Below are 19,347 nucleotides of genomic sequence, written 5' to 3'. Positions count from 1 at the left end.
TAACAACCCTAATTTTATATACTGTCATCATTCACTTACAGCTGTTTCATTTATCTATATATTATTCTAATCTTCTCAAATAGTTTCAAGCTTTTGAGAATTCAGAAATTAGCTTAACAAGATACTATATAATTATATGAATTAATCACAGCAGAAGCCTGCAAAGCCTTCTGGGAGTAGGAGTGGCAAGGACCACTGCTAGCAATAACAACAGTGGAGGAACCACTGTCAGCTGCATTAGTGATGAGAATTAGCCAATGCCACTTAGAAATGGCATTGGCAGAGTTGAGTGCTGGCTCTGTGAATGGCTGTGTGACAAGCTAAAACGGTTTGCCTGCTGGAAATGGTTCACACAACTCCACAGGAAATAACCTGGAATGTATCACTTTTTTTCTTCCCCCTCCTCTCTGAGAGATGGCTTCTCACACTTCAAGTCATCACCATCAATACTTGAAGGTGGAGGTGAAAAGTCTGGCACTGGTCAAAGTCTGAATCCTGTGGTAGGAGACTCTGCTTAACCATATGATTCTTTGCAAAGCTCAGGACTGACCACAGAATCACAGAACGATTGAGGTTGGAAGGCACCTCTGGAGATCGCCTTGTTCAACCCACCTGCTCAAGCAGGGCTATGTACAGCTGGTTGCCCATGATTCTTGGATCTTCTATGCAACTGAATGGGTTACTATTTTCTCTCCACTCAGAGAGACCAGTCTCGTAAAAAGAACAAGCTCACCCTTGGTCTCTAAGATTAGGCCTCCATTGAAAAAAATGTTAGTGAACTTAAATCTTTAGGACCAAAGGTCTAAACAAAACACTGTGCACAAAGCACGTGAAGCTATATTGGGAGGTGGGAGGGAAAATAATAGTGTAATAATGGAACTAGTGGAAAATTCAAATAAGCCTTCCTCAGGTGCTGAGAGGGTTCTTTTGATTTCTGTCTACCTTACTCCTTCAGCAAAACTTCTAACAAGATTAACTGAGATCTTGATATTTTTCCTGATTCTTACATGATCGTTCAAAAGATTGTGCTGACTGGGTTTCCTAATTGTGCTGATTCATAAAAGATTAGCAGGACACGCAACCCGGAAACAACATATGACATCGTGGAAAGGCCAGATATGTTGGCTAACCTGAAACAGAGCTCAACAGCAAAAGAACTTCCAGAAACAAAAACAGGGAAAAAAAATTCAATTTTTAACATTAATACTTTACAGTCACTGAGTGGAGATCTTTTCATCTGAAGATCTGCAACTAGTTTACAAGCATTAAATTAATGGAGTCGTAGAACACATGTGAAATGTATAATGCTCATGTATGGTAACTACTTACAGGTGTGGATATTGCAGAAGAGTAACTTGCCTAGTTGGAAACCATACATTTTTTTGCTTCCTTGTCCTATGCTCTACCATTATAGGTTTCTCTCTTGCCACTACTAAAAAAAAAAACCCCTTAAAGTTTTAATTCAAATAAACTCCCTGTGTATAATTCCCTTTATAAATACTATAGGCTTGACTCACTCCCACAAGAAGCTCACAGAGTACACACCAATACCTAGTTGCTAAGGAGCCTCTGATAAGGTCAGGTTTATCTGGGTTCAAGAATAAATTGACACAATAATTTGTTCTCAGTTCTGTTAAAAGTCTCTCTCAGAAGAGCCATCTTAATTTACTGGGTAGAATCTTCCAAAATCTCCTCAGTAAGGTCAGGATGGAGATATGAGATGAAGTCACAAAATCTACGCAGCAAATTTCTGTTCCCTCACATTTTCTCCAGATTATTAGTATTTTAAAGGCACGTATTACCATGTCACAAATAACTATCCTTTTACCACAAAACCGAAGTTAATCTAAATTTTGCCATTACCATTCAGAATCGTTAATCGAAGTTTACGTTCTGTGGTCTGAATCAATGTGACCACTAGGTGGTGGTGTGGTCAACATAAATTTGTGAAGCAGAGCTACAGGTGACCGACTCAGGAGTAAAAACATAAGAACAATTTGCCCCTGAACTGTAATACTGTTGTCTAGTGACTGCTGCATATTTCCCTTTATGGATGGAGGCTTTTGCCTTGTGCTTAAATACACAAAAGTGAAGAGGGGGAAAAAATGTTTCACACCTCAGTTCCAATTAAGGTAGGACGGATATACAGGCTGGCAGCGGTTGAGTATGGGACCCACTCCTTTTCCACTTCCACAAGCTTCCGAATGCACTCTAGCAGCTCATTCTGGTCAAAACACTGGAAAGGCAAAGCAAAGGGAGAAAAGGAAATGGAGAAATATAGCCTGAACACTCTGTGATCTTTATGGATCCACATGCTAAGGGGAACACTTCATCTGGATACGTGACAGTCCATAGAGGTTCATAGGACTACACCATCTTCCTTGAGTTAATTTCTTACAGAATTTAAGATCCCATGGTCTTTGCCACGGTGCCTTTTTATACAGTACCCTGAATGCCCTCCTTCTGCTACAAAGTATCCTCCTAAGAGAGTAAAAAGGAGCCGTTGACCCTTCTTGCCTCCAAAGCCCATGGAGAGAACTCCCTGCGCAGCCAACACCTTCACTTTGGCATGCTGCAAGCTATGGCACCACCTCTTCTGCAGAGGAGTGCTTTGGGTTACAACTCCAAGGGACCCACCAAGTCTCCCTGTTTTATAAAGTTCTTACAGTAATAGAGCTAATAAGTGTGGGAGGAATTTCACTGGCCAATATACAACTGCTAAAAGCAGTGTTAAGTTGCTAGCGTGACCAAAAATGAAGGCACTTGGAGGCTGAAGGACTTAACTGAAGTGGAAAGAAGAAAAGGAAGAACATTAGCACCAGAACAATTTCATCAGCTGTCTGCATGCGAATAGCTGCAGAACAGCACTCATCCCTCAGAAATAGACTGTGTACATCTGAGGCAGTAGGGAGACAACAAAGCAAGCAAAACACTGCTGTGATTTAAAAGAAAAATGCATTACAAACAGTTCCTTTCACTGAATAAGATCTCTTAACAAAGTTTAACTGAACTGTTCAAGAGTTAAAGTATTTGATGAATGTTACACTGCTGTAAAGTTTCAGAGATTTGCACTCTGAAAATGAAAATACACTCTGACTTAAGGAGAATAAGGTGTCTTGGCTACATACTGGCAGACTTGCTCGTCTTGCTGATCGTGCCATCCTGTCCATATTGAGGGTTGGCCGGAACAGGCGGATCTTGCCATCTACTCCTCGGTAAGCCTTCATTCCTTCAAACAACTACCAAGCCAAAAAGGAGGGAAAAGAAATCAAATAATAATTGAGACTTTATCCCATGATGATCTGTGCAAAAGCAGAACACACTCTTCGGAAATAAAAGAACTTCACTCTCCTGCTCACAGTACTCAAAGCATAAATGCTAACTAGTTAATCCTTGCAACACACTCCTGTGAGGTAGTATTATGAAGTTTATATTACAGAGACGACCTGCCTATGCTTCAGATATATCTTTCTCTGTCAGGGGACTTAATGATAACTATTTTTTTCATAATTTGGTTACAGCAATTAAAATTTGTAGCATGTGTTTGACTTAACCATTCCCTCACAACCTGACTGATACCTAAGGCTGAGCCAAAACAGTATTTTCCCTTACAAAAAAGATCTATAGAATTTAATTATATATGTTAATCATTTTTAGGGCTCTGTCCAAAATGCATTTTGGTAGGAAGCATAGAATAAAGTAATTAAAAGAACTCTGTTGTAGTTCTTGCTGTAGTTGTAGCAAAATCTTCGTCACTTATTTCCCCCATATATCCTTACGCTGTGGAAGGGGGTTTAGCTAGCATGAGAGACAGATGCATCAGCCTTACACTAGAGGAAGAATGCATGAAAATGTTTTATCTATACTTTACAGGAAACTTAAATTAGTCATAATTATCCCATCAAACTGCAGAATCCGGATGACGGGTGTTGACAATCAGTGTACCAGAAACCCTTATTCCACCAGTGCCCTCCTAGCAGAATGCTCTACAACATCTCCTAAACACAGCAAAAAACATATGCCAACAAAATATCCATAGTTATTTTCAGTTGATAATTTCCAGTTATAGTTATAGACAGAAAACACATGTACTATATAAGCTCACATTAATATATACAGGTATTATTTAGATTAAGTATTAAAGGATTACTTATGCTTATAGACAAGATTTCAGATTTTTAGAATTTATTTTCTAAAGCATTTCTTTGTACATCAAATTTCAGTGTAAGTTCTATGAATTTAACTGCATCACTGCTGTCAGTCTCCGCAAACTTCTCCTCCTGACTGTTCCACAAAAAATGGCTTGAAATACATTCTATGTGGTTGAAGTCTACATATGCAGGTTTTTTATTTGGAAAAAAGAATCTTGTATTTGTGTATAAGTAATTTTAGTACAATACTCAAGGTTTCATTCTCACTAAATTCTATAACATTTTCCCATAAGGATCAGTGGAATGCAATGTTTAGAAAGCTTTTGTGCAGTCCCATGACAGAGCTAGGTCCTTCCACATGACAAATTTTAATTGGGTTGTAACTGGGTTGCAGGAATCCCGGCAATTTTCCTTAGGCTACATGCCAACTATGTAGCAGAACCAGAATTAGAACCCAGAACTTTTTGCCTTCAATGTTTATCTTATTCCTATGGCAATGCCAACCTTATTAAAAGCTTTGTATGCAGTTTTGCAAAAGAAACTGTTCCTAGGATAGACATTGTAGCTACAAGAAAAAAATTCTATCTTTAATAAAGGATGGCATAGCTGGTGATATGGCTGATACTTTGATACGATTTTTATTGGGCCAGTTACTAACTAATACCACATTTCTGTAATGGTACTTTCTTATCACAGAACAGTTGTTTCCCCCCACCCTTCTCCCAAACACAGTCACAGAACTTTTAATGAGAGGGAAGAGGAAGGAATGTTACTACTAAGATTTGATCGATAGTTTGAGAGAAATAAGAATCACATCATTACTGAAACACAAAGCCTTCTCAAGCTGTTAGATTTCTTTCTCCAAAAAGAAGTACTTTTAACCTTCCAGAGCTCAGTAGAACCTTTCACTCATTAAAAAAGGGAGACAGTGATGTGTTCCAGAAATGCTCAACTCGAATAAAAGCAACTGCTGTGGTTGCTTGATGTTTGGTTGCTACAGTGGTATGCAGACAATATTATCTGACATCTGTACATCACAGGAGCTGGATCTGGAGTTCAGCAGATCCAGACTATCACACTGCATCATGGAGGGCAAGGAGAAAGGGGAGGGAATGCCAAATTCATCATTTTTATTATACCCACTGTGTATTCATTGAGCCACAGCATTGGCACCAGATTCTCCTCTGTCTGTCCTCTTGGCTAGAGGAAACGTGATGCAATAAAGGTAAAAGAATGAAAAAAATGGGAAAAAAATAAGAGCATATTCATATTAGCAATGATTTCAGACTGGGCCAGAGGCCGAGCATTAAAGCAATATGCTACTAAGAGTGAAATATAGATTTGGGACTCCAGCGTGGTTTCTTACTTCTTGGGCAGATCAAGAGCTGCAGCCTTAGTCACAGGGGCCTGTTTTAATTTACACAGGACCTTTGGAGGCTTGGTGACTAGATGGGGAAAAAACAGCAACAACAAAAAATGGTGAAGACAGGAGCTCAGGGACAACAAGCAGGGAAAAGCGTGATCCTTCCCTTATACCAGTGGTGGGAAAAAAAAAAAAAAGAAAAGAAAAGAAAAAAGAAAAGAAAAGAAATGAAACAATAAAAGAAGCACAAGCAACTCCACTAACTTCAGTGGAGGCACTCCCACCTACCCAGAAGTGGGAGGAGAAGCAGGCTTCCATTTCAGCATATGTGCCCTACTGAGGCTCTCACACAGATGTGAGTATAGGCAAAGCTGCTCTGGAGACACAAAAGGCAGCTTTAGACAGTAAGCAGCTAAGCACGGAAACTGTTAACCACGCTGGTTTCCGACTTAACATTTCACTTTCCAAAGTTCCTTGCTGTATATTCTCTGCTTAAATACACTTCTATATGCTGAATGCATCAGATCTAGCTCGGAGCTCTCCAGACTTGTTCGGAGTTGTGAACAAGCATCTGTCTAGTCTGTCCTACAATCCAAGCTATGAACCTTTAAAACAGCTTAAAATAACTTTCACAAAGTACATGTTCAGTCCCCAAATTAAAGCTACTCTTGGAATCTCACACGGTCTTATCCAGTGCTTTATTAAGTTACATCAGAGACAGTAATTGGACCGATCCACCGTCAGTGAACTAGAATACTTTCTCAAATGAATTTGTCACCACACAAGAAAGGGCTCACCTTCACTAGGCTAGAAAGTTAAGTGAGCTGGAATCCAGGGGCCAGAATTGCTTCTGAGTTATACTAACATAAACATAACCCTGTTGTAAATAATGGAATTATTCTGGAAGGACATCAGTTAACAAAACAAAATGTAACTCAGTACTAATAAACTTAAGACCGTAATAGTCCTTGTATTACAAAGCTATGGCTTCAAGAGCTAATGAAACAAAATAGCAGTTTCCAAATCAATTCAATACTCACTTCTATAGCATAATGCAGAGATGAGGAGGCTGGATGCAACGAAAGGTTCTCAAGCGGCTTAATATAAGGTTTCTCCCATCCTGAAGCCAAGGACCATCCAATTGTCAGCATATTATCAGTGAACACAGTTCCAAATACCAAACCACTGGGGTCTGGTTTTTCCTTGAAAGTCGTAGCTGGGGTGATAATCAAGTCTGAAGCCTGAAGGAACATGAAGACAAAAATGAAGTGTATGAAAATAGTTAAGTCAGACTGATTTAAAAATTATTCTGCATCAGTGAACATGGACAAATGCAATATTTTATCTGCGGGGACATCTAATGACAGAATGGTTAAAGGTGTCTAACCTCTAAGTAGCTGGCAAAGTATTCATACTGTGTATGCACACATATACATAGTGCTGCTTATACCAAAAGTAGTTAGCATATTTTGAAGCACTGTTAAGTGGAGGAAGCAGTACAAGGTGTAAAAACAGAAAATTAGCAGATGAAAATTTCTTGGACATTTAGATCAACACATCTATACAAGTTCCAGAAACACCCAATTGCTGTACCTCAGAACGTACGCTGATCATCAGAAAATAATCCCCCTCATAACTAAGGAGATATGTTACGCTGATTTTCCTTTAATGCATAAAACCAATGTGAGGGATCAGAGCCAGCAGTCAGCAGATTACTTGGGTCACACTAGCTTGTTCATTCACATTCGTATTTTCCTAGAAAGAACCCATTAGCAAAGAAGGCTAAATGTTTCCCCGCATGATTAACTGTAGAGACTTTCCCTTAAAAGCCATGACTTGTAGCTCAAATGGTGCGAATCATCCTGAAGAACAGCAGGGGAAGAAGGAAAGCAGGATCTCTGGCACCTCACTCCCCTTTTATACATAGATAGAGGGCTAAACAACTAGAGAGGGCTATGAAGTGATCCACCCTCTCTATTCTCTTTCTATGCCATCTGAGCATTTAAACTGTGCTGGTCAGAGGCAAGGAAGAACGCAACAAAGAATTGTATTCAAAGCTCCTTTTTCCTTCCTAACATGACTCAGAAAGCACTGACCTTTATTACAGACCCCCAAGTGAAATCTTACTCCTCTACGTTTGGTACATATAGAATAGACTGGAACACAGGTAGTTCAGACTATTGTTCAAATAATTTGCACATACACTAAAAAGGCAGCTCTGCAAGAGATATCACTGACTTTGACTTCTCAGACTCAGCACACACTTTGCAAAATGAGAGAAAATTAGTCCCAAGCTTTTGAAAAAGAACACACGCACCCCTGCCTCTGTAAACAACCTGATTTTCAAGTTGTCTTTAATGAACAATGACCTATTTTTTATTGATTGGTTGGTTTTGGTTTTAGGGTTTTTTTGCTTAATGGCTTGGATATGAAATTAACTTAGAGCTGGAGCACATGAATAGCTAAAAGCTTGTTTCAAACTATCTCCAATTATAGGGCTTGTCTAGATATTACAGTGCATTAGCCTGGTTGAACTAATACATAATCTGATGAAACAACAATTACTCTTCTTAACTCTTTATAGTAGCCTTTATCCTACTGACAGTGAATGCTCCAATGGGAAAAGCACTACTTAACGATGTCCTGAAAATAAAAATGAATTTTACCTGACAACCTCTTATCATGCGCTTTGGAAAAAAAGATATTGTAGAAGAGCGTGGATCAAAATAAAAGCCACAAAGGAGTGTTTGCAATTATCCACAATGCAAGACTCAGCTCAGGAAAACACTTATGCAGGAGCAGGATGTCAATGGGGCTTAAGCAAGGATGTAGAACACAGTTATATCCTTGGCTTTATCTCTGGACAGAATCACAGCTTCTAAAGAACTACTACTGCCAGTGGTATTAACAGCTCTCCCTGAAGTCAAGGCTTCTGTCTCATCTCAGGTCATTTTCATTAAGGTAATTATCTTTACAATAAACTGGCCTGGGGACCAGAATTGTCATATAGAGTCTCATCCCCTAGAATTCCCATCAGTGTGTTCATTTCTGCTTTTATGCCTCAGTTTGACAGTTGTGGTAGCACAACTAGTTGAAAGGCAGCACTATAAAACAGTTTGCTAAGCTCATCGGGGTTGACAAATAGCTTTTACTTTAAGGATGGGGAAGGATTTTAACCTGGCTCTTCTCACAGGCCCACAAGCACATGTAGAGGGAGCCGCGAGCTGCAGCCACAAGTGAAGAAACACACTCGCTTGGGAGCATCTGGGCTTTCTTTGACCCAGTTTTGCCACCAAAGATATTTCTCCAGATTTGGAGACCTGGGGTTCAAGAAAGTGTTGGACAGAGTCTCTGTCATGTGAGTGATAATTTAATAAAACGATGCTGATCAAATACAAGCACTCTGTTATGCTCTAATTGTTAATACAAAGGGGGTCCCAGACCCAGAGTCACTCCTGTGCTGGCTCATTAGAGATAAGAGGTGGACCAAGTGCTCACTCCTGCAAGTTCAATAAAATGGGTACTCCTGTGTGATGGGCAGTCACACAGCAGTGACTATAGCTCAGAGCAGTAGCCCACGCTGCTTAGCTCTCAGCCCCAAGGATTGGGGACTTTCTGCAGTCACAAACAGAAATCACTGGACTAGATTTCAGGTTGAGTCACTTGAAGGCAGAAAGACTAGAGAGGAAGGTAGCTATGATGCTTATCCAGAAAAGAAGCAAATAGTTTCTGGACCACAGAGTTTCCTGGAGCTGCGCACTCTGAACAAGGAGCCCACCTGCTGTTTCTCACCTCCTTCAGCATTTAGGGAAACCGGCTTTCATTCAGGCATTTTGCAAACATCTGACTCAACAGTATCAGGTACAACACTTGACCCATACACCTCCATCAAACAACAGTAGGAACACCCTGCAGAAGACCTCAAATATAGGCTAAACTGCACAGACCAGTAGGGCAACAATCATTAAACAGGGAAAAAGGCAATTTACCTGATCCTTATAATCCTGTTAAGCTCTCAGGAGATGCATTTAAGATTTTTTTTGGCCATTGCTTTCTTAAGATCCTTTCTTAAGGCTCTTCTCTCTTACTCATTCTGTTGTATTTTTCTACCTCTTTTTACCAAGCAGTGAGTAGTGCAAGTTAACAGTGTGCAAAATCACCTGAATCGTTCAGAATCCCAATGCTTTTTATGTCAAGACACCATCAAGCACTGCAATACATTCAATCTTTTTTTTCCATGGAGAGGGATGCAGGGGGGGTGTTGGAGAACCCCTCCTTGGAGTACTCTCTCCCACAGTGTGGTCTGCAGCACAAAGTATTGCCAGCACCCTCAACCTCTTCTAGGTCCCTGAGTAGTAAGACCCCCTACACAACATCTCACCTGGGCCACAGACCCTTTTGGCTTAACCTGCCCCGAAGTCCTGTCCCAGCATTTTGTGGTGCTGTTCAAGCAGCACCAGCCAGAGGGAAACCAAACACTTAGAAGAACCCACACAAAGAGAGCAGAGCAAGGCCAGGTGACTAATACCAGGAGTACTGATTAAGTATCAATGCCTATTACTTTAATATCACTCATTAAAAAATTATCGCAGTGCTACCATGGTATCACCTATGACCTTTATAAATGGCAATTTATTTCTTTCCTTTGTCAACATTCCCCCAGCCCTGAAAGCAGCATATTAAGGATGCATTAAGGATTGGCATTAACACCCATCCAGATCTCCACTGTTTGTACTGCCAATACAAAGGGCAATTTCCAGCTAGGTTTGTGTTTTGCTTGCTTTATCAACATGCTCTTAAGCACCTTCTGTCGCTGCTGCCTAATAAAACCATTAAACTGGAAGGAAAACCAGTAAATGCAGCAACAAGAAGGATAAGGGAGATAAAGAAACAGATGTGGCACAGAGTTTATTGAGTGCAGCTATTCGGCCCCTGTTGCCTAAAGTAAAATGACAAAGACGTAGTTCCAGCCCTGCAAACTCTCCGTGTCGCAGCAGTACAGTACGTACAAGATACATGTGCCTAGATCCCAGCCCAGGGCACTCCAGTAAGAAACAGGAAGAACCAGATTGCCCTGCCTATGGTAGGCAAAAGGGAACAGTGGGGAAGTCGCTGGATACTGTTGATTTTCAGGGCTTATACAGCAACACTACACCTACAGCCAGCCACTGTCTCGACCAGACGCACTTTTTTAAATAGCCTCTCATCTGAAAAGTGCCTGCTGATTCCAACACGACTTCTTCCAGAGCGAAGCTTTACCCAGACCAAGTAAAGAAGATATATTGTGACCTCCTGAACTAGAATTCACCATTTGATCAAAACAGATCTTGTCAATTATGAGCTAGGTCAAATTAAAGGCGAGGTGCTGCTCTGTGTCAATTTTAACCAAAGCTGTAGCAAGACATTCTGGTGCCCCTAGCCAAGATGTCAGTTTAACACTTACTCTACCCAGCCTTTGCAATAGCCTTAAGTGGATCTGGAGCTGACAGCAGCCTCTGGCCAGAGCTGTTACTCTCATTACTACATTCCTACCTTTCTCACCCTAGAGAGCTGTCTTGGGTAGCTGCAGATGGCAAGTGCATATTTTGTCCTGCTCTTTCCATCAAGTTTTGCCAATGTCTTCCCAAATGATCCTTGGCTGCAGTTATTTTCACTGCACTGAAACTACTAGACCATAAGCAGTAGGTTGAGCAGCTGTAACAGGTGTAATTCATTTGACATACCCAAACTTTTCTAAACACTGTGCTGGGCCAAGCATTTCTATCGCTTACTTGAGTAAAAACAGAACTGGCAGCCTCAGCTGTAAAATAGCTTACAAGTTACCTAACTATAACAGCAAGTTTCAGCAGAGATCCTCAGAACGTCAACATCCACTCTGTGAGACTGACTGTAATCTATTCTGATGAAGTAAGTAACCTCCTTGACTTCTAGTCAAGGTGATTCATTCAAGATCACAAAGCAACTGCAATTATTATTTTTTATTACTTATGCTGAGTTTGTAAGCATATCCTAGGAAAGATCAGGGCCTTCTGATGCAACAACAGACATGGAAGCGTAGGCAAAATTGAGTAACTTGTTTTGCCCTTGCACTTGTGAACAGCCAAACGTGGTTGCAGTAGCAGAGCAAATTTTGAGGAGACATTACAAAGACCATAAGGAATTACTATAAAGGGTAAAGGTAACAAAGCGTAGTCGGGGGAGTTGGAGAGAATGAGGCTGGGACTAGACAGAATGGTTTTGAGGAGGGCTGCAGGGGTGAGGATGTTGTTTTCCTGCTGTTCAGTCCTTATGGCTGTGGCACCCTCATCATTGCTTTTGGGCCCTCCCCAGCCCACGCATCTCTATCCCAGGAAGCCATTCTTTCTGCTGGAGCAGCTACTTTCGCCCTACACCACCTTCTGCCTGGCCTCCTGAACCTGAGGCTCCTCCTATATGACAGACTGAGGAGAAGAGGTTTGCACTGCCAAAGAGAAGCAGTGGTGGGGAACTAGGTTGAGGATACTAACTAGGCTGAAGAAAGTGCCTTGTTAATTCACCTTTGGAAGCTGAAACCCTCTCTTCTCTTAAACAAGTTTTTTTTGGCCTTGCAGCCAATGAGCAAGCTACCACCTTTCTCCTGTAATTCATTCAGCTCCATTGCTTTCCACATGTCGAGCTGCAGGTGGCAGAGGATTGCCCCCATTTTCTTGCTGACCTGAGCAGTGATCTTAGCTGGCTGAAGAAGCTCATCCATTAGATATTCCAGCCCAGCAGCCTCATACAGCAGGGTTCAGGCTACTATATGTTGCACATAATTGCTCCTGTAGAGCAGCTACTATGAGCAGCTCACAGGGAACTGCAACCTGATCCAGGAAGAGCCTTCACCTTATAGGCCTGCTTTCTGTAGGCAGACATCATGAATCATGCTTAACAGCTACTACTGCACACAAAAAAAAGGCTTGTGCCAAACTATTGCCAAACTCTGAGAGGAATCAGGGATGACACGCCAACTCCTCTATCAGTGGCATCAGAGCAGACAGCAGCAGTGCTAGGCTATCCAACTAGAAAGTAGGAAAAGGTTATGGAGGCCGTGTGTGGTGTTAGGGCAACTGGTACTTTTCTCCTCCTTTGGGACAAAATAAGCAATCACCTGTTCTGCCTGTTCCTAAACCCTGTCTTAGAAATAGAAATGCTGAATACCGCTCCAGTAGATGAAGCCAGCTGCAACCTCTTCTAGCAGGTGTTATTTTTGTCTAATTTGTCTGACTTACTACCTCTCAGCTCTATCCACTAATCACTAGCTGACACCACAGCAGCATCTACTTGAGTAAAAAAGAGGAGATTTATGTCCTACAGGCCTTGGGTAAACCAAGGTCTGTGGTTTTGTTTCTTTTCCCATCCCCACCTTCTTTGGAAAAGCCTGCTAGTTTTCTGGAGCAGAGACCATCACTTTCTCTATAAGGCTAAGCCCTGTATGGCTCTGATCACAATAATAAAGTCTATAGTAGAAACAGTAAGAACAATAAGAGTTCTATCAACTCAAAATAGAATAAGGCAGAGTTAAATTCTTAGAAATCTATTACTAGCTTGTAAGTATAAAAAGTAATGTTAATATAAGTGATCCTATAATCCCTTTACCATCATTACTATTTCAAATTTACAGCAGAGCCTGAGGCTTGAGAATGGAAAGCGTGCCAAGATATAACAAGATCTGAGCAGGAAGAAAGCCCCAATTTCCCTACTATAAAAAAATAAAGAGAAACAAAATACAACAAAATATCTTCTGCAACCCCAGGAAGAATACCCAGAAATCTTTCAACATAAAGCTTCCCTGAGACTTCATCTGAGAATATGTTAGCACATGTAATTGGACTGGAGCCTGGAATCATTGCATCAGGTTGACTGTACACAGGGTAATAAACCGCAGAACAAATAACAGAGCAAAAGGGACTCAAGGCTCTGAATCAGTTGTGAATCAATCATGGAAACAACAGAAAATATGGCTGGAAGGACTTTGTCTAGTCCATCCTCTGCACGGCGTCTAACCTGAACTATTCATAACAGGTATTTATCAAATATTTGTCAAACCAAAGAATGAGCTTCTGCTACACTCTGCAAGCAATGGGAAGAAATGGAGAAGGGCACAGCATACTCTTGGCTTCTTTAACCTTTCCCCTGACCTGATGGATGCTCCAACTCTGATGCAGGAATGTTTGATTTAGAGCAGTAGGCAGGGAAGTAAACCTGCTCTGACAAGACGACAGATAAGTGGTTGGAACTGACATAAACATCTTGTCTTAGAGAATGAAAAGGGTGCCTAGGGCAGCAGCCAGATGAAAATGCAGTCTGAAGCTCCCAAAACGCACCAGAAGGGAAATAAAGATGTTGGAAAGCTACAGTCTGGCTAGACTGTAGAGAAAGCATTGAAGAAACAAATCTTGCCCAACAAAACACTCAAGCATATGGATAATGCATAATATCATTGATTTCAATGGCACAAACTAAATTTTAAGTGTTTTTCTATATGTGCTAAAATGTTGCCCTGCACCAACTCCTATTGATTTGATCCAAAGCCCATTTAAGTTAATCAAGACCACTTCCTCCAGCTTTGTAGGAATTTGGATTGTAAGGGAGACAAAACTACCTGAATCTTTATAGCCTCACCCGTTTCTACTGCTTCAGGAAAATTAAATGGGCTAGTAATGGTTTTGGGTTTTTTTTTTGTCCGTTACTCATTAGTCTGTTCTCCACTGACACAAGTTTCAGAAGATACATATTTTTAAGTTAAGAAAGATGAGGGAGTGGGGTTCCTACAGATCCTAAGGAAACCTTCTACCCGATACTAAGGAAATCTTAAGGAAAGCATCTATTTGATTTTAATGGGGTCTATCTCCTCTACTCCAGTGAATGGTATTTTCAGATCTACAAAAAACAGTCATCTAGTAATCTCATCTATCAAAGAATTATATAAAACATTTCAAATATGACTCTCTCTTTAAAATAATAACTACCAAGATGCTGATAAGACATAGGAACAGAAATTATTACATTTTGGTCATATAAACTATTTCTGTTTCCCAATAGCTCTTCCAGTTAACTAAGTGGGGTGATCAGGAAGTGTGAATAGGGAGGAAGTATGAGCAGGCTTTAATGCAGTCATTGCACTGGACTGAAAAACACACCGCTGTAGCTCACTGTTACTGCTGGTCAAGTTAGCTATATAAAAATCCTCTTTGGCCATGCACTTCACGTCTGCAATGTAGATATACCTGGGCTTTTGATTACAAAGAAGTAATTCCATATAGAACAATAAGGGAAATCATAGAATGCAATTCTGTAATAGCCCAATTCCTTGCGCAGAAAGTCCTCTCATAGACTCATACTCAAACATTTCCATAAATACAAAACTAGGACCATTCTTCACTAATGGAACACATTAACTAATTACACTATTCATATTATTCGCTATTAGGATATACTGCTTCTTCTCAAAAGATCTGACAGCTTGGTTACTGCGATTCCTGATGCTGTGCTGCTCCTTGCCTCACAACCACTGTATTTCTGCATTGTAGCATAAACACAATGTTCCATTTTTAGAAAGAGTTTGCCTGGGAGAAGGTTTGAGCCTAACACAAGCTGAGGGCTCACACTGGCCTGTGACACTAAACTGGAATAGAGAGATCTGTGACATTTCACAGATACCACAGTTTTCTACAGCAGCACAGTGTTTCAGATGTTCAAATAATGCTGTATGAAAACAAAACTTCTAAATTTGGTCCACAAAGATTTAAGACACTACTGTCTCCTGGTTCAGGAAACACTATCATTTCTGTCTCACACGAAGAAAGTGAAACAAAAAATGAGATATTTACATCTAAGCTTTTTAGAAAAGTAGCCATTTTGAAGGAAGAAATGAATTGCAAACCTAAATTTCAGACAAACAAGTTGGAAATATTTCACCTAAGTAACCTGGCCAGTCACAAACATGTTACGTGGAATAGCCGAGAATAGAATCATAATCTCACGTGTCCAAGTCCTGAGCAGTTGCAATTAAATCTTCTTACCCTGATTTTAATAAGCTTGCAGACGTGCAGGGAACTGGATTCATGGAATGAAGGCATTCAGAATTTATCGTTTCATATGGAATTGCAAAAACTTTTGGGAACATAAAATGCTTTCATGGTACAGTCTCTTACGTAGAGGTTACAGGAATAATTTCAAACATTCAGTTAACCACACCTGCCTTTTTCTCTTATCCCATCTCCCCCTCACACAGGTAGACAGAAGGTAAATTTACAATTTGCCATGAATTTCAATGTTTGATCTGCCACTGAAACTGCCACATTTTGCCAATTAATTCCATCCAGTACTTTCCTAGAAATAGGGACTAAGTATAGGATTAAGATAAAAATCTTCCAGCTCTCTAGGCTGTTAGTTCATGGGAGTTAGGACATAGAGATAATTTCAAAATCAAGCAGAAAGGCTAACAGAATACTATGGAGAAAAAAGACTAAATTCTCCTCCTAAATTGCAGTTCCTATTCATGTGTGTTCAGCAAAGAAAACATTTAATATCAATTCTGGGGACTTGATATCACAATGACATTAAAATTTAAGAATTCTTGGAAATAGGTATGGACAACATGGATTTTATACATTTTGGAGTCTCATAATTTCCTTTGGGAATCACTGGCTGGTGCTAAAGCCCTGCATTTTAAAAGCAATTCTTCACCATGGTAGAAATAAATCCAAAAAATTAGACAAGCCAAATGGAATCTCCAAAATTCTAGTACAATTTCTCTGCTTTTACAGACACCAACTATATCTTAAGCTCCTAGTTAAAAAGAAGATAAAGCATCACTTTCTTTGTGCTATAAATCAACTCAGCCAAACTGTCCACTGGCTGTTTTTCTAGCATCTTCCTTTTATCTTGGCTAAAAGCTTCTGTTATTTGCTGAAGACAATTAGCTTTATTTGCAAATCCTACAGCTTCAGATAGTGGGACAATTAGTTTCTCTACTACAGCTTAGAAAACCTATTTGCCAAAAGCTTGCAAATATTTGAAGGACGTTACCCACCTGAAGAGAAACACAGAACTACTTGCCACCAAGCTAAAACTGAAGAGAGCTGCCACAGATCTCAAATGCCACATTATAGATGGGTTCCCGATGGCATGAGAAACCTACTTGCAGACTGTTGGGAAATCATCCCTTAGTGTATCATGGAATAATCACGGTGAATTATTTTCACAGCACTAAGAACTTGTTGTTGCTCAGTAGCATTTCTTGGCTACTACAATCCCGAAGCAGTGACGCTACTGCTACTACTCTGTGATAACAAGCTTGATTTAGAAATACTGACATGCCAAGTAGAGCCATCAGCAATACTAAGCTGCATTAGTGTATCCTCCACCTGTGCATGCAACTTGCATGGTCTCCTTCAGGAAAGCCACTTTCTCCTAGCATCCAACAACCACTGAAACATTCATTAACACATATTGGGCTTTGTTTCTTCTCTTTCGTCAAAACAGGACGCTCAACTGTAAGCGCACTGCGTGTTGATCATTACTGTGTCCTGGACCCATACTTTCCTAATAACTGGAATGAAGGCAGAAGATATGTAAGTCAGTCTTGCCCAGCTATTATTAGTAATATTCAAAAGAGTTTGTGCAATGCCTGTGTGGATGCAGAATACCACAGAAACCACTCAGCACTCAATCTTCTCTGTGCCATAGCTGGTTTCCTCTTGGCAGGTGAAGATGAGGGAATGGATTTGATTGTTAATCACCTGAAGTAATTCTGCAGCATATACACACCCTGCTAAGGAGGCATAATCAAGTGATATGAAGGCACTGTGATCTAATAATATTATTACTTGCCAATCTTTTTTGATTCAACACATGACAAAAAGCAAATAATTTTATTGCCATTGATGAAAATCTAGAGTGAATAGATTCAGCTGAAATCAAGATGAAATCAGAATGACCTTTTCTAAAGCAATGCCCAATCCACAAATGCTAAATACTGTTATGACAACAACAGATTTGGCCTCTAGCTTGGCATCCTGATCTAACAGTGGTTACAGCTATGTACTTCCATGGAAATGGTATGGAGATGACCTACCAAATGGTAACTGACACACTTTTAGCTTAGGAGGTTCAGACTGGACATCAGAAAAAAACTTTTTCTTAAAGAGAGTAGCACAGCACTGCATTCAACAGACAAAGCCACAGCTGACCTGGTCTGGTGCTGATGAGAGTCCCACTTTCAGTGGGAGGATGGACTAGATGGCCTATGGTTCTAAGACACAAAATATTTGGAGATGCCTTATTGTGTAACATTACACACACACACACATATAGATATCCAATTGGTCGTCTCTCTTTTACTGCTTCAAGACAGTTTATATAAAAGCAGCTTTCCTATATACATGTTTCGGGGAGCTACTGCTCACACAGCATCAGGATATTGGTAAATTTCTGTAATAAATTTTTCCCCATACAACTTAACATAAACATAAAGGGAATGTTCTATCTGATCAATCAAAATTTAAAATGGGGTCTAATATAGAATTTAAAATGGAAATGCAGGCCATTCTCCTAACACCCCTCCTAACCCCAAAACCACAGAAGAATCAACAGCTGCCACACGACGAAAAGCCTCACTGAGTGCCCATATGCTTTGGCAGGTAAATAATTTATTGATGTCAGTAGAAAATGACAAATTGAGAACAAGCTGGAGAGGAAGAGATGTGGAAATATATAAACCATGTAAACTGCTTTATATTTGTTAGCCTTGTACATAATGTGGTAACTATAATGCATATATGTCCTCATTCCAAAAACATTTCCGCATTTCCTTGATCCATATGCTCTGAGCATGTCAGAAACTTCACCTACTGCTCATATAAAATGAAAACACAAGAGAAGTGCTATGTGCTTCCTCAAGTCTTCAAGGAGTGGAACTTTCACCATGTAACTCTAATGTTGTGCCAATGTGATACAGTCAATTAGTTCAGATTTTAAAAAAGATGTTTCAAAAAATGAGACTATTCGTATTTTATATGTTTTTAATCTTTGCATTGGAGGGGGAGGAAGAAAATTTGGTGAAGAAAATTTTCTTTTTTGAAAAAACGGTGTTGGAGAATTGTTTATTCTTTATCTCTGTCAGCAACCTTTTCACATATAAAATAGTTTTCTAAAATAAAGCTTAAAACTGTCTAATATCTCAAAAAGGATTGGTCCGTCTCCCAATTCCCAGAGTAAGGAATCTGATATGCCACTATGTTTGGCACAAATTATAGACACACTTGAGTTTCATTAGTATAGACATGGTAATGAATCACAGTAATGTAGTTTCATTAATGTAAACATAGAAAATGCAACAATTAGTCAGGTTTTCCTTTGAAAGACTGTTTTGAAATTAGGCGTATCTTTCTCCACAGAAGAAAGGAATTTTTCCAACTCTTTCTAATGTACACTATATAACAAGAAATGCTGCATACTGCAATAACATCTAACCTACATCTTAACTGCATAGATTACTCCTGTAATACTACCTTATTTATAATTTTAATGTTTCCAGGGTAAGATATAGACCTGTTCTTTATCTTCAATGCTATTACATTATTTGTCAAGAACGTGAAACAAGGCAGAGAATTGGAATCAGCACAGTATGTTTTGCATAGAGCCAACCAAGTTCACAATCATTTCATGCAAAGGCTACACATTTTAAAACATGCAACTAAAGCTCCTATTACAATGAACAACTACATTTGTGTGAAGAGTCCTCCAAGAACAAGATCAACGTCTGTAAAACTTTCATTAGCAATCTCTCAATTTGAATCACAAATGTGT

At 39.9% G+C, this 19,347-nt stretch overlaps 1 protein-coding gene across 4 annotated transcripts in view; it reads right to left on the bottom strand.

Annotated features, from left to right (window-relative positions):
* BCAT1 (branched chain amino acid transaminase 1) overlaps nucleotides 1-19,347 on the bottom strand; it is a 75,211-nt gene that overhangs the window by 25,558 nt on the left and 30,306 nt on the right. For all 4 annotated transcript variants that reach the window (XM_076342671.1, XM_076342663.1, XM_076342652.1 and 1 more), the window contains exons 3-5: nucleotides 6,555-6,755; nucleotides 3,129-3,239; nucleotides 2,117-2,236 (exon numbers count right to left, since the gene is read on the bottom strand). In XM_076342671.1, the coding sequence (XP_076198786.1) occupies nucleotides 2,117-2,236; nucleotides 3,129-3,239; nucleotides 6,555-6,755 (432 nt within the window). The remainder of the gene's footprint in view (nucleotides 1-2,116; nucleotides 2,237-3,128; nucleotides 3,240-6,554; nucleotides 6,756-19,347) is intronic.

The sequence above is a fragment of the Aptenodytes patagonicus genome, chromosome 1 (genome assembly GCF_965638725.1).
Source record: "Aptenodytes patagonicus chromosome 1, bAptPat1.pri.cur, whole genome shotgun sequence".
NCBI classification, from domain to species: Eukaryota; Metazoa; Chordata; class Aves; order Sphenisciformes; family Spheniscidae; genus Aptenodytes; species Aptenodytes patagonicus.
The sequence above is the reverse complement of the archived record's forward strand: the minus strand, read 5'-3'. Positions and strand labels throughout refer to the sequence as shown.